At 39.7% G+C, this 21,829-nt stretch overlaps 1 protein-coding gene across 3 annotated transcripts in view; it reads right to left on the reverse strand.

Moving 5' to 3' along the window:
- Positions 1-21,829, reverse strand: part of LOC150080722 (uncharacterized) — an 82,904-nt gene that overhangs the window by 19,532 nt on the left and 41,543 nt on the right. For 2 of the 3 annotated variants that reach the window (XM_090381849.1, XM_090381850.1), the window contains exon 2: positions 7,222-8,182. In XM_090381849.1, coding sequence (XP_090237975.1) covers positions 7,222-8,182 — 961 coding nt within the window. The remainder of the gene's footprint in view (positions 1-7,221; positions 8,183-21,829) is intronic. The other variant, XM_090381851.1, reaches the window with a different exon arrangement.

Genomic DNA, 21,829 nt, shown 5'->3' on the forward strand with positions numbered 1-21,829 from the left:
CCGACAAACCTGGCCACGTTTGTGAAAAAAAAAAGCCCATATAAATTCCTCACATCATTGACGAGATTCGAACTCGGACTTCTTCAGTGGATATAATCAAGGTCCACCCGGTGTGCGAGGACGGTAATTGTAGTCCCTCCGCGACGGAGGGCGGTCATGGAGCGACATTATACTCCCACTGAGCGGAATGAAAGTTTTACTTCCATACACCATTTGGCCGTTCACTTAAACCAGCTTGATGAGAAGGCTGTAAGCTTAGAAGCAGTTGATCTGGCGGTGTCCCAGATTCTGATATGTATAGAGGATTCATCTTTTCAGATGATGCTACAAAATTTTAAAAGACAACTTAAACAGAACCATGAATTTGGCACAAACCCACCTTTGGATTCTCTGTAGGATTTTGCTTCCAAGGGAACATTATTTGCGGTAAGTTGTACACCAGGAGACGATCCTCTTTCCTTCCCGTATTTGGTACTCGGTAGAGAAGATGATGATCAACAAATTCTCTAACTATCGAAAATGTGAATCATTCGATCTTGCTCGCTCTTTGACAACAGCTGAAGATCTGTTTCGAAGTCATAGTACCTGTAAGTGATCGACAATCGATACTTTATTTTCTTGAAGTTGAAAGATTTAAATTTCATAGCGTGGCATGGGGCGTCGATCCAATTCGACAACAGGTCTTGGCTAGGAACGGATGATAAAAAGCGCTTCCCAAACGTTCGAAAAAAAAGTGCAATGGGCGATTGCACTTTTATCAGATACCTTTTACTAAAAGAATTTTTGCATTGATGATAGTTAAGATTCTGTATAAAATATAGAAATGTTCCGCTTCCCCTCCTCGTAATTGCAAGTGTCTCCATCCATGAAAACGCCAAACATCTTCTAATTAATATCCAAAGACGACTACAGCCTCCTTTGTGTTTTCAGTAGTTTAAACACGAGAAATTCTTTCATTTTTTCGGCATGCGTCAACGATTAGTAGGAACGTATTACAACATCGGCGAATCTAACCGGCTGCATACCTTGTCTCCTTTATGGCCTATACCTTTATGGTTCACCAACCACCCGTACTAAAATGTCACGTGAATTCCTGTAATGTTTCCGTGTCATTTGCAACGAAATTGCCAATTAAACCCACGAATTCTGAAAGGCCTTATATAACCCGAACACTTTTTATGCAGAGTAATAACAACTCGTCGGCAATAGCGTGAAGTTTTTAAGTCCACACTGTTTTCCTTCAAGCTTTTCCTTTTTGAAAGCCTTAAGTTCCTGCCCGAAAAAATATATTTTTTCGCCTTCAGTAACGTTAATATGCCTTTATATTTCTCAAAAAGAAAAGGATAAGAATAACACCACGAGACTTTCCTTCCATCTAAACACCACGAGTGTTTAGGTGGATGGAGACAAATTACAAATCAATAGAAACTTTTAAGTGTGAACTTAAGCCTTAAATATATATTTTAGAAGTTGTCATCCTTTTAACCATAAAAGTCAATACCAGATGGCCATTTGATATTGACCTTTTTATAGTTAAGACCACATTAGAATGCATAAAAGATTGATATCCATTTCGCAATTATCAATAATCTTTTCAGCGAGTGTAAAATATTGGGTTTTTTTTTATGCATCAAAGAATAAAATGCAGTTTTCTTGAAATACAGTCGATGGTGGAAGAAACTCTCGGCGTAGTCTTAGCGAGTGGTTGTTGCAGTGATTGGACGGACCATTTGTTTATGAATAATATTGAACTGTTGGTAGCTTTCTGGACTTCCTGACCAACGAATGTTCGCTTTTAATGGATGAAGTTGTCCGAAAAATGGTAACTGAAGTTTAATGCTTCGAAATGTATAGAATGGTAGTTAAGGGCATATGCAAAGGAGAAATATAGGGTTCGCAACCGGTCTACCACCGCCAGAATCACTTCCGCCCCACGAAACCGGTTGCGAACCCTATATATCATAGACCGGTTGCGAACCCTATATATCATATCATTCATAACAACAGAATATTATTTTTATTCCGATTTTTAAGTTCGCACGTGATGTGCCCACAAATTTATAATTTTAGTCTCACTATTTGAACAAATATGTGGCTTGTAATAGCAAAACTGCCAGAAATATGGTCGTACAGCAAATTGCAACTTAATCAGTAAGTGGACTGTTTATTAGCAAATTTAAAAGCGGAATTGGATTGGCACGTTTCGGCAATGGGGAATGATTGAGAAATGTTTCAAAAATGCAGGAGATCTGCGCCATTGCTTTTTACTTCTGATGATGTCTCCAAACTGAACAATGTCCGGAGGGTCAAAGATTTCATCCCAGGAGAAATCCTTCCTTTTCCGGAGAAGGGAGTCAAGAAACCACCAATTTTAGACGTTTCTCAACAGTTTCTCCCCGCCTATAAAATTCTGGCTCAACGGACTTTCATCAGGAGGTTTGGTCTTCAAAGTCTTTCATCGAATTCAGGGTTACAAGATGTAGTTTGTATTACATCTTTATTTAGTTTTTTATACATTTGTACACTGAGCATATTTGAGGCCGTTTGTTCTTCATTAGTTTAGGGTTGTTTTTTTTTTACTTTAGGGTGTTTTGTTGTTGCCTGTTTAAACATTTATTTTTAAAGAAAGATCAAGATCATTAAAAGGACTACCAACAGTTGCAATGACCCGCAATGGATATGACCAGCATATACCAGACAACTGAGCTAATACAGTACATGGCTACTTTGTTGAACGTATGAGTGAATAGCGTTGGACCATCGCCTATAGAATCTGAATGGGGTCAACAAGATGCTAAAAAGTTTACGAAGGACACTGGACTATTCATGCAACAAAACTGCCCTCAATTTCGGAAGTGTTTGCTCTGGCCAAATCACTTCCGAAATCGTGGGTAGTTTTTTGTAACGAACGCGCCTTTCATTTCATGTCAAAGATGGTCAATGGCATTGAGACGGTGATCAAGGCAAATGGTCGAAGTCTTTTTAGTGATCCTCCAACCAGTATTTCACAGATTTGGTGCCGTTTATTTTTGCATTGTCATCGTGAAGGTACTCTTCTCTATAGGGTAAACGTGCAATAGTTCCGGATGTAAAAATTTTCAGATATGCTCTTGCTTTCGGTGCCCTCCAGTAGGATCAGCGAATGCCTTACACAATTATACCTCTACAGTAACATGAAAGTGGTGTATAATTATGTACATCTTGTGCGCTGTCGGCACACAAGATGGTTCCCACATTTCGTTCACTCCTCCACGAGTACTGAAAAGCGCAAATCGGGACTCATCGGACCACATAACTTGCTCCAGTCATCTTACGTCATTCCTTTGCGTTCCTAGTACTAAAATACAATGATTTCCAGTTAATGTCGAGATCAGCACATCTCTGAGATTCTCCTGCACTGCATTCTGGCATGGTTCAAGAAAAGATGCCTTGTAATATTTCTCATTAAATGCGGAAGTTTAATTATCTTGTCAATTGGCCATGACCACAATTCATAATTCACTTTTGATGTTGAGCACTCACTCCATCATTTTCAGCCGCAGTTGCCTGTTGGGAACTACTTTCGGATTTTTTTTTAACTCGTCCGAGATCCTGTCCGTTTCTCATTGCCGGTGATTTGGACACTAGGTCACATGACTTTATAGCATTTTCCTGCGCATGTTAAAATCTTCCTCTTCGATTTTACACATTTTTGCGTAGATTGTTGCAGCCCAAATTTCCATGGTCCTATAAGGGTGGCTAGGAATAAAGATACTGTATAAGTAAGAATAATACGAATGTCAAAAACGAGTTTAGATGAGTGACAAAGACCAACCTTCCTTATAGTTCTCTATTTATCCCACGTGACTTTCACATATTTGAACTCTTTACGACATGGAAGGCCAGGACAATGGCTCCAGTTGGTAGTGATATTGTGCAGACTCATTTGAATAAATAAGCGGTTTCTGTATGCCTTTACCGACTTTTCATTTCTTTTCGTCTTTGTCCAATTTTTATTAAACCAATGTTCTTAAGGAAATTATAACAGAATGTAATAACTAAAAGCGGACCCATAAGATAGTTGCTTTTTTTTCTTTCACATTCATGACTAGAATTCTTGCATAATTGAAATGTGAGCGGTTGCCTTTCTACACTACTCGACAAAATTAACAGAACACGTAGAAAACGTCATGCAGCTTGCGATGGAGTGGAACAACATTTGTTATAGTGGTGTACCACAGAATAACGGTGAAATGAGGAGACAGCGAGAAACTTCGGACAGGCATAAGGGACAGTTGTAGGGGTTGTATAAGGATTGCCAAAATGGTCACATTACACAAGTTGATACAAGATGCTCGAAAATGTGATCACGTGACATCGGTACGGCGTATGATACGCTCCAACGGCTAAACAAGTCTGACAGCGGTGAATTATGCTCGATATAAGGGTGTGTATAAGATTCCGTGGCGATAAATCCCATTCTTCCACCAGCCCCGACCTTGGCTCACCAAGTGATCAAGGAGTTGGCCGTCGGTGTGCAATACGATGCCCAAGAGCGTCCCACATATATTCGATGGTATTTTTAAATGTGTGATTGTGCGGGTCACCGCAGTCGTTGGATATCTTCAGTTTCAAGATATTGAGTTCTGCGTGCACTGACGTAGTCGTGCATGAAAAGAAAATCTGAGCCAACTACACCCGTAAAAAGTTTCAGTAGAGTTCGAGGATCTGTTCTCGCTACCTCTGTGCAGTTACGAAGCCCTTATCAAAAACATGAAGAGGAGTTCTGTCGCTGATCATTATTCCGCCCCACACGAGAACAGCGCCTTCACTTAGAGGGATAGTACTGTATTTCTCGTTGTCTCCTGATGAAATAATGTATAGAATCTGTTTGTAGGATGAAACGGGACTCATTAGAGAACAGAATTGTATCCCATTTGTCAGGGATCCAAATCACATTTCGACGAGCTCTGCGGTGGTTTGGGGTTAATTTGATACAAACCACTGGCTTCCTTGCGTAGAGTCCAATTGAATTCAACTTTCTTAACACAGTCTGGTTGCAAATGTTTTCACCTGTGGCTGCAGCAACTCAAGAGACAGTTGATGACAGGACATCGTAGGGTTTTGTCTTGCTGTTAGGAGCCAGATAGCGGTCTTTTCTGGTTCGGGAGACCTTGGCCATCTCTTCTTGCAATGGTTTCTCAAAGAATCATGCAAACGACGATGACTTGCCATCCGGAGTACTGGAGATGTGCCTATCCCACTGAGAAAGACAAAAAAAAAAAAAAAAAAAAACCGGGAATGAAGTGATGTGGTCGCAACCAGTTTTTATACGCATGAATAATTTGCATAATGTGCGACTCTGTAGCGTGGTAGGTCGATTTCTATTGGATAATCGGAATTTGCATGCCAGGATGTGCCTATTATATCAAATATTCGCCTTCGGTGACACTGTTCACAATAAAATATTCAGAAAAAAAACATTTTGTTCTGTTAATCTTTTTCGAGCAGTGTAGCATTTCCCTATACACAAACGATAAATATCATTTTGTTTTCTAGCTACATTTTATTCACATTTGGATGAAATGAGATCAGCTTAAATATTCAGACTAAAGCCTCTTGACATTAGACGTACTATCTTACGCTTGTGTCTGCCTTCTCAATAGCGAGCGATTTTAATCACCATCCTTCCATATGGGATAGAAAAGATCGGAGTACGAATCGGTCAAGGACGCGAGGAGTTATGGGCTTTTTTCACAGTGTGGTTGGAATTGGTCGGTCTGAGGCGAGGTTTACATGGATTCACCTCTCGAATTCTACAGTTTTTGTTCAGCAAACTGACTGAAGAACACACGCATTTGCAGAAACAATATACTGACGCCTCAACAAACGCACCTACCTTAACCTACGCTTGTATAATTATTTGATTAAAATACAGGCAACTCGCTTTGCAGCACAAAAAACCATTAAAAACGAATACAGAACTTCATTAAAAAATCGTTAATAGGATGTGCTGGAATTGTTCAATTTGCTCTTTAGACGTGCATTCACTCTTCATGGTACGCTTGATGCAAATCTATGAAGAGGCATTGTTTTTTGGTACAAGCCCATTTGGATATTTGTTGCTGAATGTCTGAGCGCTGTAAAAATTATTAGCTTGCAAATTAATGCTCCAAATAAACGTGCCTTATTTTCAGAAAAATTCAGAAGAATTTCAGATTACTCTTTTTTTTCTCCTCTTTCATGTGGAGGTACGAAACAGACTTTTTTACAGTTAACTTGTTGTTTCCCATTGAAGCCACTTTTAAGACTTAAGTAGGATTCGTTCAAATCATGCTACGGATTATAAAATCAACATTTATCTTAATACAAAGTGCGATAAGAAAAGCCGGATTACAGCGTGACAGTTTGTTTCGATATAAACAACAAAAAGATTATGCCATCGGGCCAAAGGTTGATAACCCCCTCAAGATAAATTAAGCAGGTGCTGGAAATCTTGTTTAACATGCATGAGGACGGTGGGTGGAAAAATTTGTGGAATGAAGAGCGTGTTTTTGTGCATGTGTTATTTTATTCTCGCAGAGGGAAATGTTAGCGTTTTTCTGACTTTGGCTGTTGTGGGGAAATGCCCTCCGAACCCCTAGTTGTAACTTTAACGAGAACCCTTGAAAAATATCCAAGAACAACATGGATTTTCGTTTTTGTTAGCTCCACCTGTGAATTACAACGCAGAGAATTGTACAGTATTCAACCTTAACCCAATTACAATCGTTAATGGAAATTAATGATTGTAAATCATTAATTTCACCATATTAATCAGACCATAAGTAAGGTACTTCGAGATAATTTTCCTAGTTAATTTTGATTAATACTTTCTTTATTATTTTTTTGTCAGACATTTGTGAGATAATTAAGACACTTTACTGGCGCATGTCTGTAAAGAGAATTTACTGAGTACAAAATTTCATTAGCGAGGAAAGAACTCTCACACAATTGTGCTGAGTAAGATTGACTTTATAATACATATGAAACAGATTCCTGTAAGAAATCTTGTAAGAAATTCCTGATTCAACAAGTTATTATCCATTCGAATATGTTTATTGACTAATCCCAGCTTGCCTTGATGATTTCCACATCTTAGTGCGAGAACGCTTGTTGGGCCATCAGAAAAATTGAGATCCAGACTCAGAAATAATGAAATAGATTAGGTATAAATTGAGATTGCAACAGAACCAATCTTACCTGGGAAATCACAGTGATGAATCCGACGTTTCTCTAGCTCGGGGTTGTTCCGACGATTATATTTAATAGAGAGATGGACGTCCGTCAGCAGCGTTGATTGCATCGTCCCTCCAGCAGTGGACGTGATGGGGTATGGTGGCGGTGGGGTTGTCCGACTTACTGAGAAAGTTTCCGTGGACGGACTTCCTGGCTCAGAGTTTGGCGGGGTGGGAGGCATGTACACACGGGACATGGCGAACTGGGGTCCCATGGTGGTGAATGTGAGTGCCTGTAAAGTGCACGTGACGGGGACAGGGGTGACCACTGGAACATCAGCGAGGGATGGTACACTGGAGTGCTGGGGTGGCGGCACTTCCGACACCATACCCGTGAGGGCTGTGCTGGTGGGATTTTCGAGTTTCAGAGAAACTCGCCCACCATTACCTCCGAGCATGAGTTGGGGACTGCTCAAAGCACTTCCACTGAACGAGCACGGGGGCAAAGTGCCCGGCTCGGTCTTCACCACGGCAGCCAGGTCGAGCGTGTCTCCATCCAACTTGCAGATGGATGCCGTGATGTCTTCCCACAGTCCGGACAACGAAGGTGTTTTGCTCTCGGGAAACGTCGAGGGGTTTGAAACAGGCGCGGCGGGCTTTATAAACACATCGTCATCGCTCTTGGGTTGGGTGCATGTCAGCGCCGCAACCGTTGGGACTGCACTCCGACATTGGTCATGAGTCCTGGCACAGTTGTAGAAGTTGTGCTGGTTCGCCGTTCGACTTGAGTGCGTCGGGATGGTTGCCACCAGAGGAAACGAAGAGCTGAGAGTGGTCGTGTGGCCAGTACTTCCAGGTTCCGTCTGCAACTCGAAGAACTCGTCCACCTGTGAGGCACTCTCCCGACGGGGTTTCTGGATACCGTCGGCGAAGTGACCCCACTCATTCCGGCCTAGATAAGCGTCCAGTTCGTGGTTGGTGTGCTGCTGAAATGGAAAGAAAAGAAAACTGAGGCAAAATTGCAGATAAAATAGACACAAAATCATTTAAGTTTTTTTTTTTTTGTTTTTTATATGAGGGTAACACACTTGAAAGTTAATCTTGGCGAAACAAGTAATGCAATGTATTTAGGCCACATTCTTTATCACATGGGTTATTTGCAATGTCGAAACAACTGGTAAGCTTGCTCACAAAAACCAAGCAAGAAAACTCGCATTAAAATAGTGACGTAAGCGTATAAACGTACATTACTTTTACTCAGGATTTTTAGCCGAAATGAGGAGAATATTAGCCAGTTTCAAATTATAGACCTAATGATTTCTGGGAAGTTTAAGCGCTGCATTAAAAAACAAACAAACATAGAAAACGGTTTTTCACTTCAGCTAGTTGTATTCATTAAAAATATTTATTTATAGTCACTTAAAACTATAGGTGGGACGTATAAATTATGGCAGAAAAATTTTCATAAGAGGATAATAATTCCCTACATAACAAACAATTTCGCATCTATCAAAAACGACGTCATTTCCCCTCGATATAAACAACAATTCGTAATTTGAAAATTTAATTATCATCTTTTAATATATACACTGAGTGATCATTGAAATATGACCACCTACCTAATACAGTATTAGGCAACTCTTTGAGTGGACAACAGCCGCTATTGCTGTAGGCATGTGCAGCCATTCTGCTGCAAGGGCTTGCACAGTGTAGGAATATATTACGGTTGCGTGGCCCCATACTCCTCGCTTCCCGTTCCAAAACATCCCACAGGTGTACAGTTGGATTGAGGTCAGGCAAATTTGGAGGCCAATCAAGATTGGTGGTATCTTCACTGCATTCCTCGAACCACTCGTGCACAGTGCGGACACGACGCATTATCGTCTTGGAAGATCTGTTTGTGTCCAGGAATAAATGCAACATGGCAGGATGTACTTGGTCTACTAAGAGCTGCCGGTAGACCCCAGAATCGAATCGTTGGTCCATACGCACCAGGAGTCCCAGTTCTTGTCAGCAAAACATGCCCTGTAATAAGCAACCACCGCCACCACCTGCCTGAATAGTGGGCACCATTAACGATGGGTCCATGGACTCGTGCCACAGAGTGTTACACCAGTTATTTGGACTCATCCAACCAGCACACTTGTTGCCATTTCCCCCAGTGTCCAACCAACGCCGTCGATAATGATCAACGGTGGGAGAGGGTCTCTTGGGTCATCTGAGTGTACGGCGCATGGTCATTTGGGTTATTGTTCTTGCATTCCCCTTATTGTATTGCCATGTCAACGGTTGCACGGTGACCTGCCGTTGAGTTTCTGCTGCACAGCTCATTACTGATGGGGAGGTCCATAATTCGATGATCACTGAGTGTATGTGTATACTACGGATTTTTACATATATATTTTATGTGTGTGTGTGTATATATCTATAATTTAAATTATGTATATGTAATATGAAATAAATAAAATTTCAATATGGCGTCATCTGCAGTATCAAAGGGATTATATAATAAAATCGAGCTTAATTTATTTAGATTTAAGATTTAAATTCCAGGTTAAGATTTAAGATTTAGATTAAAATTTACGAAGTGCTAATTTTTCTTTTCTTTTATTTTATTTATTATTATTTGTAGAATAATACGTAGGGGGATATTAACCTGATGAAATATTCACACTCTACACGTATTATCCCCTATTAATAACTTCAAACCAGACCCTCGACTGTTGGAATTGAGGTCACAAGACGTAAAGAATCATGTCAAGAATCATTTCTTCTTTTCAAATCATTGACATCCCGAGATGATAGCTCTATATACAGTTTTCTTATCCTATGAGAACGCACAAAGGAAGCAGTGATGCCTACTCCCCAAAGCAGTCTACTAAATGTAATCAATATTTATAAAGCACTCCCATGAGCGTATGCACACAAAAGAATTATCTAGTGAAGGGTGGACTTTGCTCCTCTCAATGGAAGAAGTACTCTCCAACCCCCCAACCCCAACGAACCTGAAAAAAAAAGCATACTATTCATTACCGCGAGCATCAGGTGCATTCAGAGACACTGAGCATGTGCGATTTCATATTAATGTCACAAGTAAAAGAATTAACGAAATGAGGCTTTGAAAATAAAACTGGACAAGACCTGAATATACTTTAACTTTCGTCTAAAGAACTCGACTGATCTTAAAGAACCAAACTGAATTAATTAGCCGCACTTAAGGAATATTTGACGCATTCTACTCTAAGTCATATCCAACCCAGCCAATGAGAATCACACGTAAGAGAATTCACCTGTAATTAAGTAGATGGCAAGGACTGGTCTGACAGGTTATACGGAAGAACAAATAACTGACCTACTTCAAGACGTTTGTATCTAGAGCGAAAACGCACGTACACCTCAAATCTACTGTAAACCCCCCCCCATACACACTCATATCCCCCCTCAATTTCTTCCTTCTTAAATCTCCAATGAGCTATCGGTGCTGGTTTTTACGCTGTGTGCTTCTTGCAAAACAACTCGTGCGTCCTGCCGACACTGATGACATACTCGTCTGACATTTTCCAGTCGGCTTCTCACGGCCGTAATTGTTCGCCTTCGTTCAGAAAACGGAGCGAAACGTGACACCGAAAAGAGAATTATACACTCCACGTCACTTTCTCTTCGCAGCGAGCACGAGAGGGAGTTTTTTCAGTGGCACCGGAAGTAGCGTTTCTTTCCCCCTCCCCCGGTGAAAAGAGAACCAAGTTCCTCGCTCTCTTCCAATCCCCCCAGTCCACTTCACCCCTCCGTAGTATTAAAAAAGGGGAGGGGAGAGTATTGGGGGGTCAGGCCGGGAGAGAAATCAGTTAGAAAGGGTGTCCTGGGAAATCTAGCAACCTTTTAGCATCATCAGGGACATTCTCTGTTTCAACGAGCAGAACGCTGAAGTGGAGGGACGCTTTTAGTAAGTCGGCCCACAATAGTCCGTAGCTGGTCTATTGCGAGAACTGTGTTCCCATTGCTCACAAAACAAAGTAATCATAACAATAAAAAGCAGCCCTGACTGCTATACCGTATGTCATGACTATATAAAAGGCAGTCACTCCAAACTATACCCCTTTGCGCGTTCTCTTTCGTCGTCCTCTATCCTCACTACAAAGACTAGAGGGGTTAATCGTTGTATAACAAAGTCGAACGCTAAGACATCCCTTAGTCAGGGCTGTAAAGGTATTTCGTATGCTTTTTCGTTCATTGAGTTCGCTGGTTTGAATATCCTTGTGACCTTAGCAATGAATGAGTTTAAAAGAGACTTTATAGACATTAAGGCAGAAATTGGAGTATATCTTTTACGCTCCAAGTATCCCAGTTTGCTGCAAGTCAGTGCAGTAGAAAGAATACAGGCGAGAATAAAAGAAGCAAAAGAAAAAACTACATAACCTGTTTCCAGCAGTAGGGATTGAATGAATATAAAGAGGCCTTTAAAATAATGAAGGAGCTTCGGTGGATGGAAAACATTAGTTCTGCTATTGTTCGCAACTTACCATGTTTTGTTGAGAGCTAAATTAAAAGATCGCAAAATGATCATCTAGTTTATTTTTACACGGAATCCTGCAGATGCTCCAAGAACATCCAATACGTATCTGTTTTGTCTTTTCGATGTGCAGGCGTGGATTGAAGAAAGAATATTCGTTCCTAAATATTTTCTTCAATGTCTTAAGAAAATTGAAGTTGTTTCTTCTTCTTTTTGGTGAAGGTACTCTAATCAAGGACAGAAAATCTTACCTCTGAAGGACACTCCCCCTGAAAGGGACTGGGAGATGTATCTCATAGATCTGGGTTAAAAGCGTTAGAGAATTTTAACCTTCTTCGCTTGTCTAGACTGATCATCATTAAAACAGTGAGGGAAAGGAGAAAGGATGATCTGTCGACTGCGGTCTCTGATTCAGGCTCCCTCAATTAGTTTGTTGTTGTTTTTTCCTTGCTAAATCTTAATTAGTTGCGGAATAAATGGACCAATACGTTTGCATATTTTAAACAATAAAACTAAAGACATTCTCATGAACTCATTGCAAATGAGCTGTTTTTCCAGGAATTTTGACTCCTCACCAAATTGGCTTCTTCGAGTGAAAACAAGGACATTGGATAGCCCCAAACCTGTGGTGAGAAATTACTGAAAACTGCGGACTCGGAGGGTTAATGGTACAAAGAAGGCTTTATCCTTTCAGTCGCGCTCCGCTACACAAAAGTAACAACCACCAAAACACCCCTCCCCCGAGCTAGCCGGGGAGCCCTCTAAGCTAATGGCGGGAAAAAAGGTTTTTCCGTAAAAATGTATGGTAATCTTTAACTGAATGCTGTGGTGACCGCGTTTACTTAGCGTGAATCGAGTTCGCAAGAAATCTTAGGATCTTTGTCATCACTCAGATAAGGAAGTTTGTCGACAAAATGATGTCATGGGTCCGGAATTGCTCCATCAGTTACTTATTCCGAGAATCCAGTTTCTTCAAAAATCTTAGATATATGATGTAATTCCTTGAAATAATTCAGCTTAATTATCTTTGTGTAGAAATGTGTGTTTGCAACACGAATATGATCAGACGCCGAAGGAACAGGCTGCCCATGTTCTAAATTGATGTAGGATTTTTTTCTTCTTTTAATATTGTATTTGGGTTGGTGTAATGACATCCGATGCCGGTAAGAACACGTTATCAATTTTTTTTTTCCTACAAATTGTCGAAGTTGATAGCAGTTTGGTGCCAGTCCTCCAGAAAATGTCCAACTATTGTTTTTGATCACTTGGGCCAAGAAGCCCAGTCAGATTTTACCACGTCCTTTCGGAGGAATGTTAGTAAGGTTTTAAAAGAATCAAGTTTTTCAGAAAACATATTTAATCTGTTAATACTTGAAAGACAGAGCAGAGCTGGTCAATCAGGGGCGGATTTATAAAGCTCGATGTTGAAGTCTCCGCGGTAGCGTACAGTCCTCAATAACCCAAGTCTTACTCTATAGGGGAGCCAAAAAGAAACCCCAGAAACTCACGCACGAGCCACATCATCACAAAAAATGTAATAAAATAAATATATATTTTTATATAATAGTTTCAATTGTCTAATTTTTGTCGGCATAACAATTTGCAACAGAGTATGACTAATGGTACATGTACCATGTTTAGAAGCGCAGTCCTGGAACAAAAAAAAAAATTCCCTAGCTATTTACAAGGCTCGCACAAAGTACTCCTGAGATGGAGTAGCCCTTAGGAGAGCATTTTAATAGACGGTTATTCTTATTTGCTTCAGGATTGCCTACTGATCATTCACCTGGAAGGTCATAGTGGATTGCGTAATAGGTTAGGAAGTGCATCTGCTTTTTTTTTTTTTTTCTGGCTCCACAAGTTTGTGTTTGACGTTGTTTTTTCCTTAATGGGACTTCATTTGAAGCCGTTCTTGTCAAATAGACTGACTGCAGACTTTAATTACTGGGAAAGACAAGTTGGATTTGATTGCACAAAGATTGGCCGCAATTGAAAACTTTGATTACTCTTTTAACATATTTCCTGCTTAAGGATCGTTCCGATGTTCCCGAATGATCTTCAAAATCCTGCTTAAGGATCGTGTTCCCGAATGATCTTCAAAATCCTGCTTAAGGATCGTGTTCCCGAATGATCTTCACAATTCCAATCCACATTTTAAAAAAATTAAGATAAGTTATAGTTTGCTTCGGGTAAAAAATCTGTTTAGTTCAATCTCTCCAAAGATTTTCCGTGTAATACACGATGGCATTTTTCAGATGGAGATATTTTTTTTGTTGCCAAATATTTACAGAGTTAGGTTTCAGGTCTCACAGGGTTTTATGGTCCCTTCCTCCAAATGTTTATGCCGTCTTTCAATATCGAAAATTCTCTCTTTGAAGAAGATATTACTGTCACAGTGCAGATACCATTTTCGATTTATCATACTTCGTTCACTTAGCATCGTTTAAAATTCTGTATCTGAAGTCTATACCCTTTACAAGCTGCCCATCGATTCAAACTATAATATTAATTTATACCTCCGAAGAATAAGCCCACATGGTAGCTCATCCACTGTACTACTTAAAGTAGCCTGGAGATATACGGCCTACAAGGTTTTTCGTCACGCTTTTGTGATCATTATCTGTGCAGGAAACAGAAGTCTAGAGACGACCTTATGTTAAGCGGATGACTGTAGAAATTCTTCAACACCACGTAGAAATGCCCACTCATAAGACAGACAACAGATTGAACTTGTAATAGCTGTACCCACATAAGAGCCAAACAGACTAAAAACAGTTAAAATAAACCGGATTACATAGAGGGCGCAGCAATCAACAGTAATCACCGAGAGATCGTTCCTCGCAGCCCGAAGATTTGAGTAATGGACAGGCATTTCCTGCATTCTAAGAACAGGGGGTTTTCGTGCTTTTAACTTCACGACTGGCTTTCATTAGACAACCCCTATCTAGGGACAGTTGCGGTAACGTACGCTGAAGAAGGTGGGGGGAAGTCGTCACCAATAGGGACAATGCTACTAAGTAGTAGAAGCCATTTACCCAGCTTGACAAGTAACACAGGGACGTACGACACACAGTCGGTGCAGCGGAAATACTTAAGCTCCCTTCTTCTGCTACCCCCAGCACTGGTTCCATCTCTCAAGCCTTTCCTAGCGTGTTTCTTAAGGGATTAGGAAACCCTTCATTCAGAAGGTAATGGCTCACCATTCACAACCGAGAGTCACTTTTCGTCCCTGAACGCATAAAGTCCTCTCCCTCCGCCTTCCCTAGAGCAGAAGCCTAAATTATAGGATGGGGTATCGGGTATTGGAGGCATGTTCAACGTAAATTGCATTCTACAAAAGTTTTTCGCCCACTGGAGCTCGGGGGAATAATATACGCTTCTTTAACGGAGTTACAAATAAGAAAGTGGGCCAAAGTTCACACCGTAATCCTTTACCCTTGAAAAGTAATGCCATTACTAATGACCTTTACTCTGGGGTTAATGGTTAAATCGAAAAATTATACGAATAACCGGTTTTAATGAACGAGTTTCGCTTATTTTAAGATAAAATTCTTTGATTTTTGACTGCGAAAATTAAAAACTGTACTCAAATATATTTATTAAAAATAAAAATTAATATTCAACTAAGCCTTGTGCGAGAATGTAATAACTTTATGGGACTGGAGTTCTTAATGTTTTTCGAATTCGATGTCATTGCCGAAAAAAGTATCTGTAGTAACTTAGGACTTCATCATAACATACAGGTCCAACCATGGATCCGGTGGCCTGGGTGCATGGTTGGTCCCCCCCCCCCTTCATCCCTGGCTGTATTACTTCGAGTGACCCCACGTTTGCATGGCCCTGATAACTATACATAGATTTCAAATAGGACTTATAATCAGCCTTAGAAAAACCAGTTTCTACAAGGCGTTGGTTAAGAATCAAATCCAGTCCAGATGCTGCACTCTCATCTGTACCCTCATCAAGTTCTTCTTGAGATGGATTTTCTCCATCTAATGTAATATCTCCTTGTCTTCTTGTAACATGATTATATTCGACTTCAAACAGACAGTCGTCCACTAATCTGAACTTCGATGAGTCGGTGAACATTTCATTTGTGAACAGCAACCGCTGGCAACATTCTAATATCCTCGTAGATTGTATTTTGGCATACGCTATCTCACATGAGCAATGTGCTAAGTTGGTTAATCACTGTCTTGTTTATTCCATCGGAACGTTGTTATGCCGGGCATTTCGCTCCCCTCCCTCTTCCTCCCCATTGCTAATGGCTGCGAAAAAGCATATCAAATGCGCCATGTCACCGTCTACTCCAGTCGTGAAATCATGGGCGGACTTTCTCACCTCTGACAGTGGTTTAACCAGTTCTCTTACTTGCTTCAATTTCTGTGTACGTATTACATTGTCTGAGATGGAAATTCCCACCTGTTATGACCCACAAAGAAAATTATTTCTAGGAAAGTCGGAATTTATTTCCTAGAAACTGCTCCAAGATATGCACTCCAAATTCCGAAGTCATGGACACTTCGTGGTTAATTCATTGATAGCGACCTACCGCCTGTTTACTAGCGTGGCCAGGTTATCCGGTTATCTGCGGTGTTTAGCATTCTGTTTTCTTTTCTTCTAACGCGTTTGATGGTCTTTACATTCTTAATCAGTCTACTATGAAATGGAATGGAATGAACCATTAAGATGTTAATGACTTTGTGGGTGTTACTTTGCAAAGTGCTCTCTTCATCTTGGTGTCTTATCAGTTCTTATTTATCTTTAAAAATCCATCAAGATGTGTTAAACTTCATTGTCCCATTTTATGATTCCATCTTGCAATAAACACAGATTTTTAGAAAAAATGTTGAGTTTATCGTTTAAGAAGGATTACATCTGTCGCTTTTGCAGAAGACTTGGAAGTCGTATTTCCTTCCATACAGTGAATGCACGAAGTACAGTCAACGTGTAAAAATAAATAATTTTTACGTAGAATTTTTCAAGGAACTTTGACCATAAGAGGTTAATGGAACCTGCAGTTCTCTAGTACCCTGGATGGATTGAAAGCCAGAAGAAACTCTTTGTTTGTAAGGTTCTTTTGCATTATGATATATTAAACATGACTTCTTATCATTCGAGGACAATTCTAGAATCGTCTGTAGCTCAGACGGAAAACGTACGCAGATGCAAACTGTTTATAGACGGAAGGAAAGTGTGGGAGAGACATCTGACGGAGCCATCTGCCGATAACAACATTTGTCTCTTGTGTCTAACGATGTCTGACTAACCGCAGACTGATGAGCTCGACAAGACATTGCGCAAAAAAGGAAAAAAATGGTGACATCAGCCGCAAACTGAAGTGCATGAGATGATTGTGCCAATAACCTGCCTTCCTTTTTACCTGCGGTCTTGCAGATATTCACGTGGGTGGCGGCGTTACTGGCTGTTTCCGGTTATTGGAATTCTGATTTTAAGTAACCGTGTTTGTGGTTAATATACATGCGATAACAAGAATTGCTGGCGAGAATTACGAAACCTGGAAGAAATGGCGAGATTATTCCCAGTGGGCATGTAGCAATTATAATTTGGAAGGTTGCCAAACACGAATTCGATTGAGAGGACACATTCTCTTCCAACTGTTTAGTGAGGAATTATTTCTGCAAAATTGCCATCCGCATCAGGAAGATCGCCAAATTGCAATGATCATTGATGTTTCTGTGTCTAAAAGGCAGAGTCCTTGTGCTCTGAATAGTAGATACTGCACGATTGGACTTTAATTGAGGTGTTTGCGATGCATTTTTGATAAACAACTTTAGCTGTGGGAGTGCTTTCTTAGTGACGTAATGCTTTGATTATGCGTGGAAGTGAATACCAGTTACCTCTGTGCTCCTACATTGCCCGTCAGCTAAAAGGTTGAAGACCCCGAAAGAGAGAAGGAAAAAAAAAAAAAATGTGATTTACTCTTTCCGGTTGTCATCAAACGAACTGCATAACGGGTTTGCATCAACATGAAGTTAAAACTAGAGTAGAAACAGCAAGGAAGGCGCTCCAGAATGACGCAAACGGGTTCTTATATTTCACACCCTTGCCACTTCTTTTGTCATGTTCTTCAATATTAGAATTCATGATGAATTCGCTTGCATGGCAGCTATCATTTTTTTTTAATGAGTTGGAAATCGTCCATCTCATTGCGTACTATTAAATGGCCTCGTCTTCCACTTCAGTAGGTGTTTATACACTTTTAATCGCTATAACTTTAATAATTAAAGAATTCAGATTTTAACGACTTCAATTCTTTTCCAAGGCATTGATTTTCGAAGGGCTCTATCGCTACGAGTTGCCTTGATATTGCGCTACAAATATGTCTGGCATCTCTTTTATGAATTCCTCAGAGATTTGACACCTATTGTTGTAATGGGCACAGAATGTTTTAATACTGCAAATGGAAGGAAAGTCCCCAAAGTTTGCGAGAGCTGGGAGTCCGGGTTTCCTCAAGCGGAAAGGGGACCTTGCGTTTATCCTAGGGGTCGTGATGGCTTGGCTCTCAACGCCTCTGGTGGCGGTTTTTCTTAAGAACGAAGCTTTAAGATTTCTTTTCCTTTATAACTGTTTTTTAAAATTTAAATAAACCGCAAGAAGCGTAGATTAAATTTATTTTAGTAATAACAAAACTAATTTCAAATTTAATGATTCTTCATTCTCTGACAATCATTTTAATTTAACGATTATTAATTTAATAGTTCAGCTATCATTAATTTTAATATCAAGAAATTAATTTAATTCTTTTAATTCACATTAAAATATTTATTTTTTGGTGCCATTCGATTTTTAAATAAATTTGAATCATTTTATCACATTCCTGTTTAAGCACAGATTTTTATTAACATCCATTATGCTCTTGTAAGCCAATACTACACGATTTTAACGAGTTCATTTTTGTGATTATTATTTTTTTTCTTTTATGCAGATTTGTTTGTACTGTCTAGACCACTCTGGCTTCACATAACGCTGCTTTGAATATTGTTTACCAACGTCAGAAACTCAAAACAAAAAGAAACTGCAACCAGAGATCGAAAAAATAAAAATTTCTCTTTCTCTTTATCCACAGTTATTCGATACCTTGTGAGCGCAACTATTAACAGGTGGAAAAAAAAAAAAAAAAAACAACGGGGAATAACAGCACGTGCTCCGGGGGATGCACTTCTCTTTCTTCCCCCAACGTTTTATGCCTTAAAACATTTCTACCCCTGAAGATCTAATGCAAAACGAGTGAGAAAGCCATGCACAGCAATTGGCTAAGAATGGTTGGTAGAAAAGATGGTTGGCTTCAAACGTTCTCAGCAGCAATACGGTCCGCGCGTCACACGGGAAAGGGGCTAAGGGTCCAAGCACGAGAAACTCGATACCTCTGCAGTGGCTCGGCCGCTTATGCCAAGCTCTCCGGCGTAGGGGTGGTGTTTAAATAAACAGATGTGCCAGAGGTCAGTCGAGGGAGATAGGCGCTGCCGATAACATAAATGTCAAATGTTAGGGGGAAACGGGGGACGCAGATGATGGAAGTCTACAAGGGAGTCTCTGAGGGGGTGACGCTGCAGATTACGTGAGCTCCTTTTGACCTTTTGGAACACTTATTTGTAAGGACTTGATTTATCTGAAGGGTCTACGTTCGCACATCGTACATAAAGCAGCGGATTAACGGGGATCACAAGCCACAAGAGGGATCAGCTGTAGTTTGCGCACCTTTTTTTTTTCTTTTTTAACTCCGAGTACTATTCATATCCATTGCTGGAATTCACGTAAGCTGAATGGAAAAGAAGTATAATATCTAACATCCGGGCAAAACACAGGGGAAATTTAGTCACAAACACCACCACCGACTTACATTTACGCAATGTTCAGTCTTTGTTCCGGAGTTGATTTCCTTTGCAAATATTTTATCAAAAGCCTTTTGATGAATAAATACTCTTATTTAAACAAGATGTCAATACCATCGTAGTAAATATTGAGAACGAATCTAAGCCAGTTTTCCGAAAAAAGGTAAACAATGGACATGGTGGAATCGATATCTTCAATGTTGAATGTGATTATCGGTTCAAAACGCTGTTTTGAAATTTATGCCAGTAACTTAGACAAAAGAAATACAACAGCCTAATATATTTCTTTTCTTTGGAGGTAATCCGATGAATCCAAATTCGAGATTTGCTTCAGTAAACGTACAACATGGAAAGTGTTCAGTTTCTGTTAGTCTGTTTATTAGACCTTATTTTCCACAAACCAATCCTTCAAATTAATAATTGGACATTAAATTGGACTTTTAATAATTGGACATTGTTTTAATAATTGGACATTAAGAATTATTTATAAAATTCGAGGTCAGGAAATGCAAATTAGGTGTAGAACGATCAGCCATAGTTTTAACTCAATATGTGCCAGAATCTATACACGTCAACAGAATTAATCTGTTTTATTCTCCTTGAAAAGAAGCCTTCTCACTTCTCAATTACAGGGTTGAAAGCTATTTAAATAAACGGCTATCTTATATCACAGTTCTGCGTGTATAATCGCCCCGGGATTTAAAGGTTGACATTATTATGTCGCTTTATCATCTCTAGTGAGCGACACTAAAATAATGAACAAGGTCGAGTGTGCACTGAATTACTGATAGGCAGTATATAAAGGGTTGGCGAATGAAACACCCGGTAGTAGGTACTGCTGCAAAATAATAATTAGAAAATAGAGCTTAAACTGCTTCTGCTCATCTGATGTTACATCTAAACTACGTTGAAAATATTTAAATTTATAAGACAGAGTTACTACTGTGTGTAAAAAGTAATTTGAACTTAAATTAATAGTGGTCACTGAGTCACATTGATCTTTAAAAAATCCACTCATAATACTCACTAAAAGCTCACTTTGATTTTTCATCCAGAATATCGAATCTTGATAGCTATTAATCTCCTTGTCTTGAGTTTGGTTTAAAAAAGAAAAAGTTTTCTTATTTTGTGTAGCCTTTTAATATTTTCTTATTCTACTTGTGCTTTTCCTGTTACTTAGAAATTTACCAGATCCAACCATTTCCTTAAAAAATGGTGCAGATATTTGCCATAGAACCCAGCTACTTCAATCCTTTCTAAGGAAATGGAGAAATCAATTATCTACCAACTTTTACATTGTGGGATGAAATATCTTTCAAAGCCAGAAGACCATCAATGTGGATTTTAGGTTCAATCCGTGGATCTCTCTGCTTATGCAGGACCGGATTTAGACATGATGATAATCTAAGCCAAAGCATGTGAAGAGGTATTGAAATACGTAATTATAGATTAGGCTTATGCCTTAATCTGTAAGGTTATGTAAGGCTTATGCTTAAACCCAACAGTGACTTATTCGTCTTTGAATAAATTCTCTGAAAAAAAGTTTTGAAAAACGCACTGCTACAAGTGCACTTGATGGGGTTCAGGCCTCTTAAGCAGGTTTTCATTAGTCTCTCTTATGATTTTTGCAGTTCTCTGGCCCTTTTCCTCTATAATCGCCCCCTTCGTGAGATGGTAGACGGTTATGTTACAAATTTCGCCCTCTCAACTGGAGAATTACATGACGATTGGCACTTAAGGAACTGATGGTGGTTATCCAAGAAGTTGTAGCTGTTTTGGTAGATAAAAGTTGGTCAAACCGTAAAGTGGAATGCAGTGTACTATCATTAAGAAATTTCGTCTCCCAACTGCTCAACTATTATCGAAGTACCCCAAGGTTTTATCCTTCCTCTTGTTTTCTTTTTTGCAGTTATATCAACCACAGGTTAGCACAGCGATTATGATTTCTATCTTTCTGCACCGCATCGAAAAGTCGTGCGGGAGAATTCTTATATGAGCTTTTTTTCAGACCGTGGTAAGATAGTCTCGGGTGAGCGTGGCTGCGTTTTTGTCCCCTAGAAACAAACTTTTCCTAATGTCGGAGTTAACCAAGAAGAAATCTTGGTTAACTCCTTGGTTAATTCGGAAAAGTGGAATGCAGTGTACTAACATCAAGAAAACTATAGATAGGATTTCCAGTCAATGAAAGAGGGTCAGGTCATTGATGTTTGTTGTGCCAAAACATAAACTACTGTGACTGTAAATTGGGTTTATTCTGTGGTCGATCT

Source organism: Mastigoproctus giganteus, chromosome 9, assembly GCF_048544385.1.
Source record: "Mastigoproctus giganteus isolate SK-2022 chromosome 9, ASM4854438v1, whole genome shotgun sequence".
Classification (NCBI taxonomy): Eukaryota; Metazoa; Arthropoda; class Arachnida; order Uropygi; family Thelyphonidae; genus Mastigoproctus; species Mastigoproctus giganteus.